General features: G+C 32.9%; 1 protein-coding gene across 1 annotated transcript in view; it reads left to right on the top strand.

Moving 5' to 3' along the window:
- LOC145300063 (E3 ubiquitin-protein ligase MIB2-like) overlaps positions 1-18,966 on the top strand; it is a 629,636-nt gene that overhangs the window by 564,822 nt on the left and 45,848 nt on the right. The window contains exons 6-9 of the mRNA XM_080144453.1: positions 6,914-7,108; positions 9,046-9,185; positions 16,651-16,761; positions 18,031-18,135. Of these exons, the coding sequence (XP_080000579.1) occupies positions 6,914-7,108; positions 9,046-9,185; positions 16,651-16,761; positions 18,031-18,135 (551 nt within the window). The remainder of the gene's footprint in view (positions 1-6,913; positions 7,109-9,045; positions 9,186-16,650; positions 16,762-18,030; positions 18,136-18,966) is intronic.

The following is an 18,966-nucleotide window of genomic DNA, read 5'->3' as shown; positions in this document are numbered from 1 at the left end:
GGAGAATTGTTGTTTATTTCTTTTGAATATTCTCATGCACATTGTGTATGCCAGTTTGAAAATACTTGTTTGTAATCTCTCTATATATATATTATATATTATATTATATTATATATACACATATATATATGTATAAAATGAACTCATTTTTCCCCCCATGATTTTGACCTTAATAGGATTAAAAATCAAGACATTTTATGCAAATGTAATATGCACAAACTGCAGCACAATATCTGAGGTTACCTCTCCACTTCCTCGATAATCGTAGATTCCTATATTTTTTCTGCTGAGATTTCACTGCCAAAATCGGTTAAAATCAATGGAAGTAATAAAATCTTTTCTCTCTAATTAATTCCTTCCCCCGCCACCACTTACACCGTTGCGGGATTGTTCACAAGGGACACTTACGAAGGAACGCCGGTTTCAGTTTTCTGTACTTCGTAGTTGCTTAAAAAACTGGAATAGAATTTCACTGTGCCTTTCCATTCGATGCTTCCTATTGAGTGACACGCACCACGGAATTAACCAATAGCGACATTTCCACAAACATTAATTCTTATTTCACACTTACTTTTACGTTGCTTAATTACCATTTTTTTCCCCCAACATTTATACTAAAAAAAAAAATGATTCTTTCCATTTCTTTTTTTTTAAATAAACATATAAAACATTTTTTTAAATAAAAATATAAAACATCATTTCTATTTTATCTCGTTTTGTAGTTGCAAATATATATATATTATATATATATTATATATATATTATATATATATATATATATATATATATATATATATATATATATTATATAATGGAATTTTATATGTAATGGAATTTATATATATATTATATAATGGAATATTATATATTTATATATATATTATATAATGGAATATTATATGTAATGGAATTTTAACGTTCGTTTTCATTCTATGCTTTCTACTGGGTGAAACACACCATGGACTTAACCGAATCGAAGGGTTATTCATGCCATTTTTTTTTTTCGCTTTTTGCTGTGTTTTTTGTTTCTGTTTTTCAGAACACGTTCATCATTTTTTTCCCTTATTTTTGCTTTTTATTTTTCCGATTTCTTTTTTAAAGAAGTTTTACATTTGTGCGCTGTTTTTTTTTTTGTTTTCGTTTTCTGATTGTTTTAAGAAGTTTAACATCGGTTTTTTAAAAATTTTTTTTTAATATTTAAACAAGGTTATTACTTCACTTATTCTTTACTTTACCCCCCCCTCCTTACACACACACACACCTCCAAACACCCGGGCAGTGCCGGGTACCCCCTCCCTCCGCTAGTTATTTATAATACCCAAAACAAACCTTACACCACATATCACAAACCAACACTTTTATTATATAAAAAAAAAGCTTATATATATATACGAGGGATATGCAATAAGTAATGCCCGTGACCCACTTCCCATAGCAGTAGAGCAACGAAACTTGGTACAGTTATTAGTCTTTCTCTACATAGGAACCACCCACAGTTATGCATTTCTCCTATCGTTTTTGATGCAGCTCTGGAGACCATTTTTGTAGAACACCTCAGGTTGGTCCTCCAACCACGATGTGATTCAGAAATCAAGGCTGCATCATCTGGGAAACGCTTTCCTTTCAAAAACAACTTCATGGCTGGGAAGAGGTTAAAGTCAGAGGGTTCACGGACAGGAGAGTAGGGAGGATTTCATAACCACACGCTCGTGCTTCTGATCTGGCGACATGCGAGTTGTGAACCGGAGCGTTGTCCTGCAGGAGGAGGGTACTTTTGCTGATCTTGCCCCACCTCTTGATTTTGATAGCTTCCCTTAATTTCCTCAAAAGTGAAGCATAATAGGCTCCTGTAATTGTGGTACCCTTTGCCAGGAAATCTGTCATCACTACTCCGTCCTGGTCCCAGAAGACTGTGAGCATGACTTTGCCAGTGGAGGGCTGCACCCTTGCCTTCTTTGGAGGTGGTGAGTCCAAGTGCTTCCACTGCATTGACTGGGCTTTAGTCTCTGGATCATAGTGATGGACCTAGGTTTCATCCTGTGTAATCAATCTTTTGAAAAAATTGACTCCTCTTCTTGGCACATCTCCAAATTCATCCTTGAGCACTCTACGCGTTCTTGCTTCTGGAATGGTCTGAGCAACCTTGGAATCCATCTGGCAGACACCTTATGCATATGCAAATGGTCATGAATGATAGTTTCCACAGACCCTGTACTAATCTTGACATCTTGGGCTATTTGGCGAATAGTAATGCGCCGATCTTCCAAAATGGCAGCCTCAACTTGACGGACAGATGCCTCATCAATGGCAGAAGGGGGGGGCGACAGACTTCCGGCCATGTTTGAATTCACGATGCCAGCGTTTTACAAGGTCATATAATGGGGCATCATCACCATAAGTTTCTTTCATTTCATCAAAAGTCTCATGTGGTGTGCATCCTTTCAAATACAAAAACTGGATCACTGCTCGACATTCAACAGGCTCCATTTCACACCTGACTCAGTTCAAATACCTGTAAAACAGAAGCCACAATTAGTTCTGAGCTGTAATTTGCCACATAACCCGTAGAGATATAAATCATAGCACATGAAAAATCTCAGCTAGATTAGACAACTGGAAGTGGGTCAGAGCATGGTAATAAATTTATTTTTGTATCAATTAGCTGCTGAATTATAATCAATCAAGTTTGGTTTGAAATTAGAAAATTTACTGTCTTGTGTGCTTTTGAAGACAAATTTTGCAATGCATAACTGTAGAAGACCAATTTTCACAATTTATAATTAAAAATGCAGGCTTTGAAGAAGTAAAAAATCCTTACAAATGTAATATCATCTTGTTGGAAGTGAAAATTAATCATAATGGAAGCAATAATTATTAGATCCATCAATATTGGGCAATATCTCATTACCTCCCCCATGTATGTATACACACACACACACACACAATGCTATGTGTATATATATACTAGCAGGGAGACACTACGTTGCCCGGGATTGAATGATGATTAATGAAGTTTATATTCCCATATTTTATTGTCAGCAAAATCGATGAAATTACCCATTTTTAAATCAAATCAATTGATTGCCTGCTTTAGTTGGAGACTGATTGTGCTGAACTGGAAAGAAACTTAATCTGCCTCTTTGCAGTTACTTAGTCCATAATTGTAGTCTACATTGCACTGTAGAGAACCTGTTGATTTTATAAAATTACTTTTTATATTTGTGAGTGATGTTTCTGACAAAGGAGGAAGAATTGCTCTTTTATTAGTCGGAATATCTCTATATAATACTTATCGTTGGTTAGTTTTTTGAAATAGTAATATATAACTCCTTACATCAAGTGGCTTCATGCCTTGTCTGGAGCGATTTCCATGAAAAAAAAATATACAGAATTGCAAACTGAACCCTTATTTAATCTGTAGGGGTATATTGTTCCCATTCCATCAACAATGACTGAGCAGAATTATTAACTTTGTTATTCTTAGTTATTTATTGGTTGAAGTAAAACTCGAACCTCAGAAGATGATTACTTTGAATTGATTGTTAATCAACTCTATTACATATCATGCCGTGTATTATATACTGGGGTGTTATTATTAGAAGATACTAAATATGCGTATTGTTACAAACAGCCACCTAGACATCAAATACTGTTTTATTATTCTGTTAGTAATATAGAGTAGATATTTGATTGGCATGTTCTAACTGAATGGGGATCCACCAAAACCCAGTGTTAAAATCAGTCTGGAGAGATTCTCTTTCCTTGGCCGAGGACAGTGACGTGTGGCGGCAGAACAGTTGCTACACCGCGATTCGATCTCGGAAGCAGAGGAAAAAAACCCACTACGGATTTCATCACCCACGGAGGGAGAGAGAGAGAAAGGAAGAGAAACAGAACGAGAGAGTTGAAAAACGCTCGATCGTCGTTAGCACCAAATACCTCTCACCTCCTTCAATATGAACGCAAGTGACGGGTCATCCTTTAGTCAGCGAACGTGGTGACCTCGTTGCCCTAAGAAGCAGAATAAGGAAAGAACAGGATTTCGTTAATTCTATTTTTAGAATCAAGGGGCGAAGAAACACAGAAAGAAAAAAAATAATCCTCTTGCGTGCGAGTTTTTGACCAAAAAGCTTGATCGCGTAAAACGTGTTCCTAGACAACCAAAACGATATGTCACATTTCCGAAAAAAAAGATACCTGAATTAATCCCTCGATAAAGCTATTTTGGATAACCCAAAATGGATGCCGACAGGCATGTTTAAAAAAGAAGAAGAAACAAATCAAAAATATCTGCAAAGTCACCGTTTGGAACTTATGTCTCCCACGCGGAACTGAAATGTGTCGCACAGTGTTGAGAGACTGGATTTGGTGATTGAAACTTTCTTCCCTCGCAAGAGATTTTATTTGGATTAACTGTAGCTATTGCAAATTGTCAAAAGAAAAGAATTGAACTGTAAGTGCAAAAAAAAAAAAAAAACTTCCTTTCACTGTCAAGCTGGAGATCGGACGTTTCCTCGTATAGACTGGTTGCTGCCGTATACCTTTTGTCTTTCTGTTATAGAATTCTCTTTCAGTTAGTATGTTAAAAATATTCCCCAATCCCATTAGCTTTGGCTATATTTGTTTTTGTTAAATCTTTCTTTCCCCTTATCATTAATAAATTTACTTTTATATGATTTAAGTGTTTGCTTCGTTATCTCTTGCAAATCTTATTGTGTTCGATTTTTGTGTTTATTTTGTATCCGCCTGTATCACAGAAAATAATTGTTGTTTTATTTGTTTCAAACCTTTTTTGTATAAAAAAGGAAAAACTGAACCTAATCTGGGACCTATGAACCCCTAATGCAGAAGACTTATCTGCCTATGATAAGCGTTTGCTATCCATAAATGGCCATCCATACCCCTGTGTTTGCATTTTATTGCATTTTATTGTTATATCTAAATATTGCCCCGGCCCGTATATAATAGTGTATATTTGTATTGTTGTTCATGTTAGTATTAGAAAGTGTGATATCTAGAGACAGCCTTAGGAGTGTTCATATGTCTTATGTTCCTGTTTGTGGTACATGTTAATACAAGAGAGCCGACGGCTTGTAATACACAATGAGAGGAGATTTAAAAGATAGATAGACCGAGAGTTTGTGCGTTTGGCATTTATACATTTGACAGTTCTTATATGAACGGGAGTGTTTCTATAACCAATGACACATATTTCTTACCTATTTTTGAGATGATGGTTTTCACAAAGTTCTTATAAATGGACAATACCTTTTCTGTTGAATAACAACACGAAGATGCAGATACACAAAGATGATGATGTCCTTTATTTCATGACCGGTCCATGATTTTGCTCCAGGAATTCAAAGTTTCTTTACATGGCTTTTTCTTCTCTAACCTTTCGCTTCCAAGGTTTGACGTCAGCAGCCGTCTCTGACCTCTCTCTCTTGGCTCTTTCTCCCCGACTCTTCTCCTCTTCTCCCAGACTGCATCTAAAACTCTACCTATATTGAGAACTCGTCACATCATCGCATGATTAAACATGTAGTCATAAAGCACGTTGGATGACATGCGTCACGTTGCCAAACTTGACATGACCCCGAGTTCAGTAACCTATTTTTCAAGTAACCTCTTTACAAAATATGTCTACAATTTTAATTGATGATTAAATTCCTTATTTTAATTTTCACAGAAACAAATTTCATTATTACATTCCTTTTCCAATAAACGGATATCTGACTATTTTGTGTGAGCTAAACAATTGCGATTCCACATTCCTTATTTCAATAACATTCTGTATTTATTTTAACTTATGATTGGAATTTTCAATTCCAAATCTAGCTCCACAAGTTCGAATCCTTGACTATCCTATTTCATATTGTCATTTAACTAATTCCCTATTTTTTACTTACATGAAAAGGGGACAGCCCTTTATCATGTAACACGTGTAAAGATTCTCAAGTTTGATAAATTTCAAAAGTTACGTCAGACAAAGCGTGATTATAACTAACACAATGAGAATAGTATAATAATTGTTAGAAAAGTAAAGCCTCCTTTTTTTTTTGTATCCCAGAGAGTTGAAGAGCTATGAAAACAGGAGTGGTACCATTAAAATGAGGGACCTTTTGTGCGCCAGAATATAATTTTCCACATAGTTACCACCATTCTCAATGCACTTTTGCCACGAATTCAGTGACGCATCTCTGCTTCTGATATACATCCATGCTTTCTTAAAGTCTTACACCATCAATATCTGCAACAGAAAGATGAATCTTTCAGGTCATGAATGCATAAGTTCAGTCATCATAATAATGCAATGTGAAATCCCTTCTGATCTGTTTGGGCGGAATAAAAAAAAATAGGTGGCATTACTTTTGGAACATTCCTTGTAGTTCAAATAACCTGCATGCCTAATCTAAATAACCTTTCCCACCTGGATAGGGTTCAAAACTGGCCCCCAAATCTAGTGGATGATTTCTTTTTCCCCCCTTTAAAACCTCTTTCTCACAGAAGACATTGCAAGTTTTTCTCTATTCTATTGTTATTTTCATGGCAGGTGCTCGACTGAGCTTCAATCTATGCCCCCCCTCATAAAACATTCACGACAAAGACTCATCAAGCTACAACCACTACCAACAATTTCCTCTATTCTCTATTTGTGCTTAAAGCTAAACATAAATTTCAACCACCTTACTCCTTAACCCTTATCCTCTAGTGCTTTTTAGCCCTTGATAAGTGGGGATTCCCTTGTAAAATAATAATAAAAAAAGATCTGTTGTTTATTTGCAACACCTTGTGAGTATCACACATTTGGTGTTTATATGATCTTTGGATTGACTTTTTGTAGCATAGAATTTGTCAGGACAACTGACACCGAAATAATCAAGTTAATTTTTTTCTTTTTTTTTTTTTATAGGGGGTGAGGGTAAACCTGGGAAAGTGAAGGATATCCGTGGCTGGGACGCGGAATCTGGACGCAGTGTGGCCAATGTGACATGGAGTAACATGCAGATGAATGTCTACAGAGTTGGACACAAGGGAAAAGTCGACTTGAAGGCTATCCAGGTTGCCTCTGGGGGACAGTTTTATCGTGACCACCTACCTATTCTTGGTAAGTTGATGTTGATTTAGCTGATGGAATTCAATTTTTTTTTTTCTGTTGAGAATTGTTGCGCACATTTTTGTAAATTTGGGACCATGTTATTGAGTGCACTATAACATCTGCAACATAAAAGAAACTCAATTCAGTTTGCAATTTGAAAGCATTAAAAGATTAAAGACAGTAATAAGTTTTTGAAAAATATCAATGATTTGCGGAACAAGTGACTTATAAAAGGCTCATTCTGACCCGAAAATGGGGGATCATTTTATACTCAATTTATGTGTGTGAAAATTATCCCCTTTCACTTTAAATTCTAAATTGTTTCCTGTGGGAGGGGGAGGGTTAAGGTGTTTACATCATCACCTAAAAAAATAGAATGTTTTCTTCTTTTTCTTAATAGCAGGGAAAAAGTAATTTTGCATAGAATTAAAGTTTAAAAGTTAAGTATCTTGAAACTAAAAAGAAAATTGTTATTTCTTGAAGATCTATGAGTTTATAAAAGGACCATAAAGCTCTTTAATAGTTTATTTGACAAAGGCAACTTTAATGCTGAGAACATTTTTTTTGTGTGTGTGTTTAAATATATTTGTGTGTGTGTGTATATATATATATATATATATATCTTAATTATTTTCATACATACAGACACCAGTGTTTTATGCTTTCACAATCATCAGTGCAGGAAGTGATAATTACTGTTAGGCAAGAGATTTGAATCCATTTAAAAAGTCACCTTTGGTTCCATTGGTTAGAATATTACTGTGGGCCACTATCAATTAACACAAGAATTAAACGAAATTAAACACCTATAAATTCCAAGTGCAAGGATAATGGTAAAGTAGTCAGAGTATTCTAATGGATGGAAATCGTGAATGTTGCATGCATATATATATATATACACACACACCTTGATAAAGGAATAGCTTTAAGGAAACATGAGAACATTTTTGATATTCATATTTTCAATTCACCAATTAAAAAAAAAAAAATTGCTGCTGCAAGCAAAAAAAGCGGGGTATATGTTTATGAAAATACGCAGCATAGTATAAACACCCCCAACCTCCTCATATTAAAAATGGCTTTCAGAATAAACACTCCCAACCTCAAAAGCCGTTTTTAACATGAGGAGGTTTGGGGTGTTTATACTATGCTGGGTACTCTCATAAAAAAATACCAAAATCAGTTCTCTAGAATGAACACATAATTTTTCAGTAAAACATTGTATTAAATGGATTTCCAAAGAACTTCCGGGATATTTATAATTATTGCATGCAAAAAAATGTCAAAATCTTTTTGATATCAGAAATTTTTTTTATTAATATTTTCTGAACAACAGCAGTCAAACTTTGATAATTGATTACAGCCAAGTTGTTTGAGCAACTAAATTCTAAATTGAAGTAACTAAATTCTAAATTTAAAAGATATTCTTTCCTTGATTTTTAATTGACCAAATTCTTGCAACTGGTTAATATATAGAAAGTATGCAACTTTCCTATTGCACGCTCAACCAGAATTTAAAAAATTTTTTTTACAATAATAAAAAATTTAAAAGCAAACTATACCAACAAATAGCATTAACTTTTAGCTAATCCAATTACCTTCTGATTGATAACTGGCTTAACAAGATTTCATGGGTTTATAGTAATTTTATGTTTTTTTTTTTCTGATGGACCTCCTCTTTCCCCCCAAAATGCTGTTTTTAATGACATTTTACAAGCAACGAGCCTTATTACTTTTATATTAGAAAAAAAAAAAATGAAGCCATTCTGTTTTGTTTACTGAATTTTATTCTTTGAGCGTACAAGCTCAATATTTTTTCTAAACAAATAGAACTTATCAAAATCCAAACGCATAAAGAAATATAATTTATTTCAATTTTTATTTCTTTTTCTTACTGAAAAAAGAATTTTAAAAATTTCTCTTTTTTTCATTTTTATTTATATCAGGTCAATGCCTTGAATCAAACGTTTCTGGAGGGGTCACCTGTCAGTTTAAGATTGGAGATCGAGTTCGTGTTGATCTAGATGTAGAAATTTTAAAAGTTATGCAGGAAGGCCATGGGGGCTGGAACCCTCGGATGGCTGAGGTAAGAAATTTTAAAAAATTCTTCTGTATTTTCTGGAGGAATCCTTTTGCTACGAAAAATCAGTTCCATCACACTTTCTTTCTTTTCTTCTCCTTATATGATCCTCCTACTTTCTAATGCACAAGCTCTCAACCAGAAACTGTATAGCACCCAGGGGTATCTAGAATTTCTTGAAGGGTGAAGCACAGGAAATAAATGAGATACTGGGGCACTGCATACAAATATTATGTGTCACATCAATTTATGACAGGTGTTAAATCATTCTGTCAAAATCCTAATACTGCAATAATGTCAACTGTGTGTATGTATATATATATATATATATATATATATCTATATATATATATATTCTTGAAAGTTTTTTAATCTTTAAAACTATATAATTAATTTTTAGTTTTTTTATCATTCATTAGAAAACTATTTAGTCAGTAATTTAATCACCTACAATCAATGCATCAACTTGTTCTCTCGAATTCACTATAGTCCTAATGTTAATTTAAGGGATCATCAGTTGTTTACCATGAAACACTGTTTTGCAGGATTTAAAAACAGAACAGTATATTAAATCATGGCTCCCCAGCAGTGTTGATCAAACACCACCTCCCTTAATCACAAGAACAAAGAATTTTTTTACAGATATTAGATCTACTTTCTTACTCTTGATTAATTTGGATAGCTTATTCATGCTATACAAAAAGTCTTCCTTACCTGTGAAATTATATATATATCTCAGATAAATGACAAAAGTCTACATTCCAAATTTCAGGATGTTGACTAACTTACCGTTTATTTAAGTAAATTGACATCCACAATTCTTCACAGCACCTGTTTTGTAGCGCGAAATCATTCATGTAATTATGTCAGTTATTGAATTTATTGATTATTAATTGACGTAATAATTACATGAACGATTTTGTGCTACGAAACAGGTGATGTTAAGATTTGCGTGTATCAACTTACTTAAAAGGAATAAACAGTAAGATGGTCAACATCCTGAAATTTAGAATATAGACTTTGTCATTTATTTGTTAGATGCTATGTAATAACTGTTTATAAATTAAAGGATTAATAAAAAAAATATTAAGAGGTGAAATATAATTGATGACGCATATTTCTACATATACATATTGATCTGAAGCATATTTTGCTGAAGCATCAAAACGATTCGGACTAACGATCAATATCAGTTTAATGGCAGTTCTAATCCAAGTAACCCATAACAAAGTTGAATCGTTGAAGTTTTCCCAAATGACATCCCACTAACTGAAGTAGACAAGTTAACCTACTTGGGCAGTACCATCTCCAACAACGGATCAGTAGACATGGAAATATTGAAAATAATTCTGAGTGCAGATTTTTCAGCATCCGGGAAACTGAGAATCCGTCTGTGCGACCAGAGAGGAATCTGTCTGAAAACCAAGATAAAAATTTACAGATTGATTGTAATTCCAACACTTCTGTACAATTAGGAAACCTGGACCTCTACAGATACCACATAAAGAGTTTTTGAAAAGGTTCAACAGAGATATCTTTGCCAACTAATGAACATCTAATATATACAAGGCAAAATGGGTGCGGGCATTTGTGTATGTCCACGCGGTTAGATTCCGTGAGAAGTTTTCTTATACTTCCTAGTTCATAATATCTCAGATTCGCAAATGGACATAGTCTCTATCTTTTTTTTGATTGAGTTTTAAAAAAATTCCCTCCATGCCATTCTCTCGGGTGTTTGTTCGCTTTTTTTGTATAAATAAAGCGAAACTCATCGAACGCAACCGCGAACTCCCAGCCTTCACCTGGGTAATATCTGTTCTGTAATTCGTCCTTGGGCAGTGTAGAGGAAACCCTTCATACCGAGACAATTACTATTTATTTGGATACTGCCGGAGTGTCCCCTTTTTGACCTAGCTGGTTTTCCCCCCACATTAAAAACGAACTTCGTGAGAGGTTTAAAAGCAATGCCATTTCTGCAAGTCATCTTTTCGATCGACCACGTTTAATTTGAACGCCTAGCACATCCGGTCGCGTCAGGTTTTCTTTCACTTTCTTTTCTACCTTCACGTCACGGGTTTGAGTCTGCCTGCCTACTACCCCCCCCCTTTTTTTAACACCTACAAACACTCAGGCAATGCTGGGCACCCAGGCTGGTCTAATAGAAAGACCATGTATCAAATTTCCAAATCCTCGAAAGGGCAGAAATACTCAGTGTTGGAGAAATGATCACCAGATGTCAGCTAAGATAGAGGAGACATGTCATACGTATAAAGAGCGGCAGACTATCGAAAGCTATTTTCTATGGAGAGCTAAAAGAAGGCTCAAGAAAAGCTGGAGTGGCATGACTATGCTACAAAGATGTGTTCAAGAACCATCTGAAGAGCATCAATGGGTATGGTAACAGTAGAGAAAAGGCAGAAGATTGTGTCTTGGAAGAAGATGGTGGCTGGTGTAGCAGATGTCGTTAGGAAAAGAAATGCGCAGTTGTGAACAGACAAGAGCTTGAACCAGTATCTCCACCTGCTGAGGCGGCCTACATATGTGTCAGTTATAATAGGACTTTTGAGAGAGGTATTGGGTTGGCCTTCCATTTACACCATGGGTGTTAAGTATACTCTGCTCTGTCACCGCCGAAATACAATGATGATGACTATATTTCGATCAACATCCATGATTTTGATTCTAGAAAATGACTAAAGTTTAATGTTTAAGCTTAAGGTGTCTTAAGAAGAAATTAAAATTTAGAGAATCTTATTTGTTTGGTGTGCAATGACTATGGTTCAAATTTAATGCATGTCTGAAATGTTAGAATTTTTAAATGAGATGTTGTGTCTATATTATGTTCCCTAAAAACCCTTTAGAATATCCCAAAGAAACTGATATTTGGAAAATATTTATTAATTGATGTCTAATACCTCTTGTTAAAATTTACAAAAAAAACCAAAGGTATCCGATTTTTATGAAAATTCAAATACCTCTTATTTTCCTGATTTTTATCCCCCTTGTATAAACCTACATAAAACTAAATATAGCCTACATTTAAACCCCTTATGACTAGCAACTATGTTTCAGTATTCATAATGGTAGTTTAATTTAAGGGGTGGATCCTGTACACACAAATATATAAACTAGTGATGGGACGATTCCAATGTTGTTCCCGATTCCAATACAATTCCCGATTCCAATACAATTACTGATTCTCTCCTAAATTCCAGATTCTGATTCTTTATAAATCTCTAAATATTTGAACTATAAAATTGTTGTTTTTCCCGATTACCATAGAACACATGTTAAATGTGCATCTATTTTCTCTTGTGGGGGCGGAGGGGGGGGTGATCTATAGATTTTAGCTTTACTGGTAGTTTTAAATAAATACATTTTTATTTTATTATTACTATTAGCAGTGGAAGATTTTGTTTTAAACAAAATTAATAAAAAAAAAAACAAAAGAAAGATTAATAAAGGAATCGTTTTTGGCATTGGAAAATACACATTTTTTTTCCAAATCCGATACCCCCCCCCCCCCAAAAAAAAAATTCTGATTTTTTTCGATTCTCATTAATCATCCTCACATTAATATAAGCATACCAAACTTTATATATAACATGACAGTTGTTTGTTTATTTGCTATTTATTGCATTGAGGCAGATGGGTGAATAGAGACAACTCCAGTTTCTAATAAAATGATAGGATATTTATATATTCGTTTTAATAATGGTTGATTGAGGAGGGGATGAATTATTAGTCATAGGAGACCATCAATACAGAAAAAAAAAGAAAAATGGATAGAGAGGCGCCAGTCGAACAGCAATATCACAAGAGATATCTTTTTACCATAGACATTTACATGTAAGACAAATATTTGTAAAATGAAGTCTTGAATGCTTCATTATTAAATGAAGTTTTTTTTTGTTTTTTTAAGTTTGCATGATGTAAAAATTAAAAAAAACAAAAAAAAACAGCTAAACTTGAGTTTATCATTACACTTGAAAAATAATCCTGTTAAAAATAGTCATAATATGAAATTGGTGTTTTCTTAAGTCCTTATTACAGTACTGTTTTTTGTTGTTCATATTAGTTGAGGATACGTCTTTGACAATCAGTGCAGCTGAGTCTGAATCATTGTTGCTGGTGATCTTCTGTCAGGTTGAGGTATGATTTTCTTAAGTCCTATGAGGTCTACCCTCCCAGGATTTACCTTCTCAATTTGAGAAGGGGTTAGTTCATTGCTAATCATCTGAAGCTCCTCAACCAGGGGATGCCAAAATTATTTGTAGACTAGAATGCATTTCTAGTGCATTAGCTTTTCAAAACCTCACATCACCTTGTGGCTGACCTTTTACAGGAAGGTGACTATCAAGTAATACCTTAGTACTTGAGCTTCAACTCATTCTAGGTAAACTGACTATAACCGTCGTTCGTATTAAAATGTCTAGTGTATGATAATGGGCTATAACTTTTGTCCCTTGACTCAAAATACGAACGAGTGCTTTATGCCAGGTGGATGGCTGAACATGGATAAATTTGTGCTCATCTTTTGCATTAAGTACTAATATCTATTAAACCCTAACTGTGCATAGAATAAGTATGATATTGCTTAGTTTGCTGCACCTTATCATAATAAACATCTATACAAAATTTCAACCAGATCGGCCCAGTAGTCTCCAAGAAAAAGTGGAACAAACAAAGAGAAATATAATATATATATATGCACACATACAATCTATAAGGAATGTATTAAACATTTTTTATAGTAAGAAAAAAAAAGAAGAAAAAAAGATTTCCTCCAGTAATGGCGCCTATTAGATTTGGTAGACGAGACATGACACTAATAGGCAATTAAGATCAGAATTATATTTTCATTTGGCAAGATGGCTGAATTGCCATGCAACATAACACTCTCATAACATGTAAGTTAGCATTTTTATTACTTGTATTGAAAACATTTAGAGCAATAACATTGCATGATTGTTTTCTTTATTGAAATTAAGAATTTTGAAACATTCAAATACAATAAACTTTAAAAAATTTCACTGATTGTTTCACTTTATAGTAAAATTGCAAGAAAAATATTAATTTTTCAAGAAAAAAATATTCAAATAAAAACATTAAAAAAGTTTTAATTTGTACAACTGTTTTTACACAATTTTCTTTTACAATATTTTGTTAATAATTTTCCGAGCTAAAATTTTTGTAATTAACTTGTGAAAAAAATCATCATCTACTTTTGTTAATATATAAAAAGAAGTAGTATTAATAATACTACTGCTACATCAAGTTTAGATTACAATTGCTGTTTTGAAATATAGAGAATGTTTTCATCTTCTATACATTTTTATGCATTTATAGCATTGATAAAGCATTCCTTTGATAAGTATTTCAACAATTTAGGACTGATAGTACCAGATATTGGCTTTCTGATCTAAAATGCACTGAACATTGCTGTTATTTTTTCCCCCATTGCAAAACTCAATCATGTTTTGCAAAGTCAGGAATAACAATTATACTCTATGAAACAACCAAAACATTTGTGTGTGTGTGTGTGTGTGTGTGTGTGTGTGTGTGTGTGTACAACTCTCCTACGGCTCACACCATTGGACCGATCATGACGAAACCAGACATGATGATGGTACCCCACCTAGGGATGATGCACACCATTTTCCAAAGTAAAGGTTAATAGTCAAGATCATAGTCTATGTATGTATGTATGTGTGTGTGTGTGTATGTATATATATATATATATATATATATATATATATATATATATATATATATATATATATACTCTCCTAAAGCCCACACCATTGGACCGATCATGACCAAACCTAGCATGATGGTTTCCTACCGAGGGATCGTGCACACCAAATTGAGGTTTGCCATGTGATATCATAAAGTAACCTTATTTTTTTGTATTATTTTGAGTGTTTGGACTGTTATTCTCATCTTAGTTGTTTTTTTTTTTCCACAATGTTTCATTCAATGTAACCATCTTCAGGTGTATTCACACTAGATGCTATTGGTGAATCGTGAAAAATGCTTCTTTTTTTTTGGTTTCCCAACGAACATAGTCATTAGGAGTTCAAAACACAAGTAGCATCAAGTCTATTTCTTTTTAATAAATTCAGGTTCATTTTTTTTTTTTTTTTTTTTTTTTTACATGGAGTTCACCACTTATCAAGGCCCAAGGGCCACTCGGGGATAAGGGTCATTCCATTTGTTTATATGATCTTTAACATTATCTTTGATAAAAATGTGTTTGTGATATTAAACCATTGTAATTCTTTGTTATTGTTTCAGTTTTTATGTGTAGCAATTTAAACGCCCATTCTTGGCCTTTGGGCCAAGATCATAGTGTATAAGTAGGTTTAACTCCAAAGTGTGAATGCGGTATTATGGTGAATGGTGCTAGTCAAGAGTATTCTTCAAAGTTTTATAGACTTTTAGAAAGACCCCCCCCCCCAAAAAAAAATTTTTTTTTATGGGTTTCATGCCTCAGCTTCTTGTATGTTATTTTTCATTTTTTTATGTTATAACTTAATTTGTAAATTTCATGCAATAAATTATGTAAACAAGATCACAGTGTAGTATCTGTTCTGATACTACACTTCACCATTTCTGTCCTTGGTCAGTGGAGGGAAATACTTTCACGGAGGAGAAATCCTTCATGACTGAGACAATTTTTATCTTTGTTACTATCCAAAATGCTCCTCTTTGGGGAGCTGGATTTTCCCCACATTAAAAACCGACCTTGGGTCTAACTCTGCCCTCGTGGACAGGCAAGTAAATAGGAACAATATTAGTGTCGACTTTGATATAACCTATTTGCTTTAAAGTTCAGAGTTGGATTCAGTCACTTAAGGAGGTAGTTAAAATTTTTTAAATACTTTAAGAAATAGTTGCTCTTACAGCATCCACTTAACGCAAGGGTGCCTGCAAAGTCCTGTGCTAAGCACAGGTATCTTTGCTAGTGAATAAATATTTGAAGAAATAAAGAACTTGAAGCATAAAAACGTTTTTCCAAAATTACCGAATTCAGCATTAAATAATCTGAAAAGGGTTGATATGCCATAAAACAAAATAACTAAAGCATTTAACAATTTAGGATGTCTTTCATCAGGTCTCATATTTTTACTGACATCTAACTTGGAAAATAAAGCTGTTATGTCTTTTAGCTTCTATTTTTAGCTCATCTATGATATTTGTTGTCCTCGTCATAACTTGTAGTGTACCAAAAATACTCAAAGAATTAACAGATAAAAAAAAAAAAACAATTTGTAATCTGTCTATACATGCTTGTTAATTCACTTTTATGATTTACTATATTAATGTTTTTATATATTCTAGTTTTTGATTTTACATACTTGAATGAGTGTTAACAATTGAATTTCATGTTTTAATAATACAGAAAGTCATCCCCATTTTTCTTTCTGGTTGTGATAAAATTTTGACTTAATTTTGCTTCTATTATTAGTATATTGGTCAGGTTGGTGCTGTCCATCGTATAACTGACCGGGGCGATGTACGTGTGTTTTATGAAGGATGCAGTAACAGGTGGACATTTCATCCAGGTGCACTCACAAAGGTATGTTTTTTCTTTTCTTTTCTTTTTCAAACTTTGATTAATTGTTTTGTTTATATAATTGTTTTTTGTTCAAAAGTGATAAAATGTCTGTTATAGATTCCTCAAGAATTAATAACCTAAAGATTGCATTTTGCAATGAAAATGCTGTTTCGAACTTGATCATGAGAAATCACAAAACCCGATCCTAAAAATAGTATTTCTTTCTTATCAATAAAAAAGAATTTTTACTGAGGAATATTTTTCATGACATCGGCCAAGGGAGATAATAAAATCATTTAAAAAGAAAAAAAAACAAAAAAAAAAAAAACAGATTCATTGCCATCTGGATATATAGCTTAGTGGTAGAGAAGAATTGACTACAGATCGAATGATCCCGTGCTAAAGACTAGGTGTAACTAACCATTTTAATTTTTCTTTCTTATTAAGTAGATCAATTTACGATAAGAGTTACCATTTAAAATCGCTGCAATCATTTCTTTATTTGCATATTTTAAAACTAAATATTAATCAGAAATGACTTTTTCAGGCCATTCATCGCCAAACCCAAATATCAGCTGACATATTATAAACAAACACAGACGGAATTTAATGAACGACATTATCATTATTTTTAAAAAAAAATTTTTGCGAATTAGTCCATCAGACAAATTATTGCTTGTAATATATAATCAATAGAGGATTGATTCTATAATAATACATCCACAATATGCAAAAATTAAGACATGTTTAAGTGTATTGTATGACTGGGCAATACTAGGTGTTCAGCTAGTTCATATATATATATATATATATATATATATATATATATATAATCTTTAGAATGTTACTTCTCATACTTTTTTTTTTCTTTTTTTTTTTTTTTACACAGTGGTCACCACTTATCAAGGCCCGGAAGCCACTCAGGGATAAGGGTTATTGCAAGTACTTTACGTTAGTGTGGAGATTTGAAGCTTTCAATTTTTGTGCTAACCAATATATGTATATATTAGTGTTATGGTTTTCTTAAAATAGTGTAGAAAACATATACATTATATCATACTATTGGGAAAGTTTAACAGTTCAAAATAAATTTCAAATGACTAAAATGGTAATATATTTGATATCCAATATTTCTATACAAATTTATTCTTCAAAGGTAAAAATAAGAGTTGTTGTTAGAAGAAAAAAAAACAAGAATCTCTTATGAACTTTAACATACGATGGGATTTAATAGTAGCAAGTGAATGGCTGTCCACTTTAAATATAAAACATTGTTTTGTTGTGTTCCAGATCCGCTCGTTTGTTGTTGGAGATTATGTTCAAATAATTGATGACATCCACAGAGTTAAGGAACACCAAAAAGGCCACGGTGAATGGACTGACAGTATGAAAATGGTATGTTGATTGTTTCAGTTTTTATTTTATTTTTAATTCAAGTCATCCATAGATAAAATTCCTGTCCACATAAAGAGAGATAATCTGTTAGTATAATGTATGTAATAAAGTAATGTAAATTTATCCCCTATTTCATTGACCATCATAACTTGCTAACTCAAATGTTCAATTGTTAATCTATTCTGCCAATCATTTATGATTATACCTGAAGCATGTTTTCAGAAAATGTTTCATCCTTTTTCTTATACTGTTTTTGGATAAATAACTTCTCAGACATTTATTCACTCAAGAGGTCGGAGGTAATTTCACTCTGATCTTAATATATACTTCCACAGTACTCACTATCACCAAAGGAATGTTCTTAATAGTGATGTTTTACCGAATCGCTGCTATTATTTCATATTTTTCTTTTTAGTATTGTCTATATACAACGTTAGATTTCAAATTTAAATACAATCACTCCATTCAAATGTTATTTTTCTTTGTTGTTGTACTTTATTAGAATGAAATGCAGGAATAGTGATTTACCATTACAAAAATCGCAGAATCATTTTAGATTTTTATATTAAAAGTAATTATTGAATTTTCTTGCATATTTTTAACATCGTATAATTTGTATCACAACAGCAATTACATCTTAATATTTTTAAATATTTTTATTATTCATCTTTTCAAATTTGGTCTATTTAAACATTACAGAAGATAATCAAAATATTATTTAAGAACAAATAACAAAATAAAATGCATCTATTCAAGATGGCTGCTAATTTCATTTTAATTTACTTCCAAAATCCTTTTTTCTTTTCTTTTTTTCTTTTTGTCTTGTTTTCT

The sequence above is a fragment of the Euprymna scolopes genome, chromosome 2 (assembly GCF_053919585.1).
Source record: "Euprymna scolopes isolate OS-2025 chromosome 2, ASM5391958v1, whole genome shotgun sequence".
Classification (NCBI taxonomy): domain Eukaryota; kingdom Metazoa; phylum Mollusca; class Cephalopoda; order Sepiida; family Sepiolidae; genus Euprymna; species Euprymna scolopes.
Note: the sequence above shows the minus strand (reverse complement) of the source record. Positions and strands in the feature narration are given on the sequence as shown.